General features: G+C 35.1%; 1 protein-coding gene across 1 annotated transcript in view; it reads left to right on the forward strand.

Moving 5' to 3' along the window:
* LOC109543095 (fasciclin-2) overlaps positions 1-3,977 on the forward strand; it is a gene marked incomplete in the record, with an annotated part of 136,621 nt that overhangs the window by 114,095 nt on the left and 18,549 nt on the right. Inside the window, 1 exon segment of the mRNA XM_048660578.1 lies at positions 2,028-2,302. Coding sequence (XP_048516535.1) covers positions 2,028-2,302 — 275 coding nt within the window.

A 3,977-nucleotide genomic window follows, 5' to 3' on the forward strand; every position in this document is an offset into this window, starting at 1 on the left:
TACGATTAAAATTAAAATATGATTTGGAATTGAAACACAGTCAGGAGAGTTTATGCAATTAATAATCATGCCAGGGCACTTGAATTATACAAACGGAGGTTATGTAAACGTATTTATTATTTATGGAGAATGTGATAAACATGTATGAAGAGCATGTGACACATTTGCCATTCGATATCCACAAAAACAGAAGCCTTCATGCTGTGCTGTTAAAGAAATTATAGAAAATTTCAAGAATTTTGAATAAGTCTTAATACCAGTGATTGATATAATAATAAGTAATGATACATAAACGGTTCTTGATATAACTTGATATAACTAATAAGTTTAAATAATCTTCGTTTGTATAATTTAACCGCCCGGGCATAATAATTAATTATTTTCAAAAAGTAACTGACAGCTGTCAGCAGTCCTTTGGCATTTTTTGGCAGTTTATTGAATAAAAATGGCCTCTTTCGTCATGGCAACTAAGACTGACAGGATTTAAAGGAAGGTGCTGCAAAATAGCCATTTGAAAACATTAAATTGGCAATATTTCGAAAACTAAACACTTTTGGAATAGACATCGTTTCACAAACTTACCCTTATTTTTAATACTGAATATGATAAAATTATCTTGGGAAAAAATGATTTTGGGCGGTTTTTTCAACTGTGTTTTGAAACCTATTTTTTTAACACTTTGCATCAATAGTTTTCAAAATGTTTTCAAGATTCCATTAAAGTAAGTCCTTTTCAACAATAAAAGCGACTTAAATTAAGTATGACAAATTCCCTTATAGGAAACATGAATAATTATTCGAGTTGCTGCAACTGTCATTTTTTACATAAAATTTCAAATATCTCAAAAACGGTTAGACTTAGGTATATGATATTATAGGATATTTATAAGCAAGTTGATACGCACTTCCGGTATAACCGGAAATGTGGAAATCTTGAAAATATTTTAGGGGGCGTGCCCCCACTGACCTCGGCACACTGCCCAATTGCCAAATTTCTGAGAATTATAGTTTGCCAGATATCAATCTCGGCGGTCCCCGGTGGGACACCCTGTATAGTAAGCAAAAATTTGAAAATTAGACAGTCAGACAATTGAAAACTTGTTGAACTATTGAAGATTTTTTTCGATGACCAGTACAGGGATCTTTGAAACTATAGCAGTTACGAAAAAGGTTAAATGGACAAAGAATTGTAGTTTTGAATGCTCTACTCAAAACCATTTTTTTTCCGAAATTTGGCAGCTGTCAGGAGATATTTGGGAAAAACTTTATTGAAATTTTCTTCTTCTTCTTCTTCAAATTTTTTACTTCATTTTTTTCAAAGACGGTTGACGACGGTCAAATACCTCTCAAGATCCAGTCATCAGGGGCTCGTCCAACATTTTTAACACATCAAATGTAGGTTTCATTGATGTCAATGTTTTCTTCATTGAAATAATTCATTTTTACAATAAAACTGACTTAGATTAGTTAGAAGTTGAATTTAAACTTCAATGTCAAAACTTGAAAGATGTTGTTATTATTTGTTACTATGGAAACAATGCTGTATGGCACACTGTTTTCCATGGCCAACTTCGATCAACTAAATTGAAAAAGTATAAATTGTTCGCAGACACTTTATTTTCGACAAAAACCTAACGATGTGATATATCACAGAAATCGTAATAAAATGCTCTATTCGGTAAGGCAATAATCAAGTACGGTTGGCATTAAAAAAAAACTCAAATTTGTGTCATATGTCAAAGATCACAGTTATTTTGGAATAAAAATGTCTTATGCCATTTGGTTTGAAATTCAGTTTCCTACAAGTTTGCTATTTAATGTTTTCCTGACAAATTCGTATAAACGAAACTAGGAGTAATTGAAGAATTTGCCATAAATAAGTTTTCCCCAAATATCACTTGACAGCTGTCAAATCGTAGAAGCATAAAGTTGGTTTCGATTAGAGTAGTCAGTAGAGTAGCTCGTAATCACTTGCTGCAGCTTGAAGAAGCAAAAAAAAATGAAAAAAATCACTCTGCTCTATTCCAGGTGCTCCCTACATAGTGGAGAACCTATTCCCGGAGGTGACGTATCATTTCCGGTTCGCTGCCCGAAACGACGTGGGTTTGGGGCCCTGGTCGAATGCGCCCTCAACCACAATGCCCCGCCGCTCAGTTCCGGCAGAACCAACTGTTTTATTGCCCGTYAACTTGACCTACAAGCAGGAACTGGCTGGACCTTATTCGAATCATTTCGAGCTACGATGGAACGTGCCGGCAGATAATGGGGAACCGATCGAATAYTATCTTGTCAGATACTGCAAGGTGAGACTAGTAATTTTCGTSCTGGCCCGAACCGCTTGGCAAATATCCCTCAACAAACCAACTAGGGAGCGTTTGCTTATAGAGCTCGGTGTCATTYCGCAGTGAACTGATGACATGTAAACATGCGAAATGCGACTAGAAGGAGAAAACAGCGACAGCTGCTATGCCATAAAATGAAAGTTGCAAAGTTTATATCACCGCCCGTAGAAAAATAAAGCGAATTCTAATCTCCGGAAAGCGTCACGTCGCACTAAACGTCAATTTTGCCTTGACGATGCAAATCTGTTGAAATATTAAAATATTCCGCTTTCGCTGCTTTTGCCTGGGTCTTGTCTGGTGTTATTTTCCTTAAAGCGAACCGAAGGGAATATCGGSAAATCGACAGCTAAACATTATGGAAATACCGTTTGGCAGATGTTGGGACTATCTTTGTCTTGGCTGGCAGAAAACTTTGGACCGTGGGTTTTACCTTACCTGTTASCAAGTCGYACATTTATTWAATTTTTCTTCRACAAAATCAGCGAAAAGTGACTTTCACAGATGAAATGACGAAATGCTAACGCCCAAGTTTGTTTGATTATGGTGCGGGCAAGTTTTTCCCACCTATGCCGATGCTCATCGATGCTACAATACAGTGGTTGGCATGGGAACGCTGGAATCGCAACAATGGGGACTGGCCTATTTGCACCAAAATAATGCTGCGGTTTTGAAATGGAATTTGTCAACCAACAGGCAAATTTCAATTTGATATTTCTAGTCAACGACTTAAATATCACGTGTGATTCAAAATTAAAAAAAAATGGGATTGCGTCACGGGACGCTCGACAGAAGTGATAACTTCGAAAATTAATAGAAACCATAAAATATTGAACTTGTTTAACGCGTGATGGCAATAATTATTTTATTTTATAATTTTAATATTCGTGTTAGTCTAATAATTTATAAATCGATCAGGAATAGGTACAATTTAATTTAATTTCCTTTTGAATGTAAAATATCTTTTATTTGCAACATTTAACATTCTTTAACGAGATGTTGTACATAGGTATTGCTCTTCTTGGGTTTGTGTAAACTCTTCTTCTTGAGTTTATGTATTTTTTAGTCGTAATTTTTTATTTGCTTTGTATAGTCTTTGACGTTCAGCACTAACTAGTTCGTGGTTGATGATAGCTACTTTGAGTTGATCTACTATTTAATGCTCCTTTTTTAGCACGAAAGCGTTTTTGGCGTTCAGCATTACTTAATACTTTTCGCATTGTAGCATGTTTTTTTGACTGCTCTTGTGTATGTTGTTCATGAACGTCTGCTACAACTTCTATCTGAATAGGACTAAAAAATCCATTAATTTTGGTGATTTGGAAGACGTTCTATCGGTTTAAAATAGACGGTAAAACGAGGAAGAGCTATAGAGACAGGATACACTTGACACACTATATGTATACATAATGTAAGCAATCGCGCGTATGTTCAAAAAAAAATCTAACTGAACTAATCCAAGTCTAAAATACATTCAACTAAATTGAGTAGATTTAATCATAGAGGAATCAAAGGGTATATGAGGGGAAAAAGTCAATTTTGAAGCGTGGTAAACACAATTAATCATAGAAATAATATAGAGAATTGAAAATAAGCCCTAATAAATTCGTTTTACATATTTTGCAACTATAAGCTGAAG

The sequence above is a fragment of the Dendroctonus ponderosae genome, unplaced genomic scaffold (assembly GCF_020466585.1).
Source record: "Dendroctonus ponderosae isolate FM_Combo_2020 unplaced genomic scaffold, Dpon_F_20191213v2 Dpon_F_20191213_1, whole genome shotgun sequence".
NCBI classification, from domain to species: Eukaryota; Metazoa; Arthropoda; class Insecta; order Coleoptera; family Curculionidae; genus Dendroctonus; species Dendroctonus ponderosae.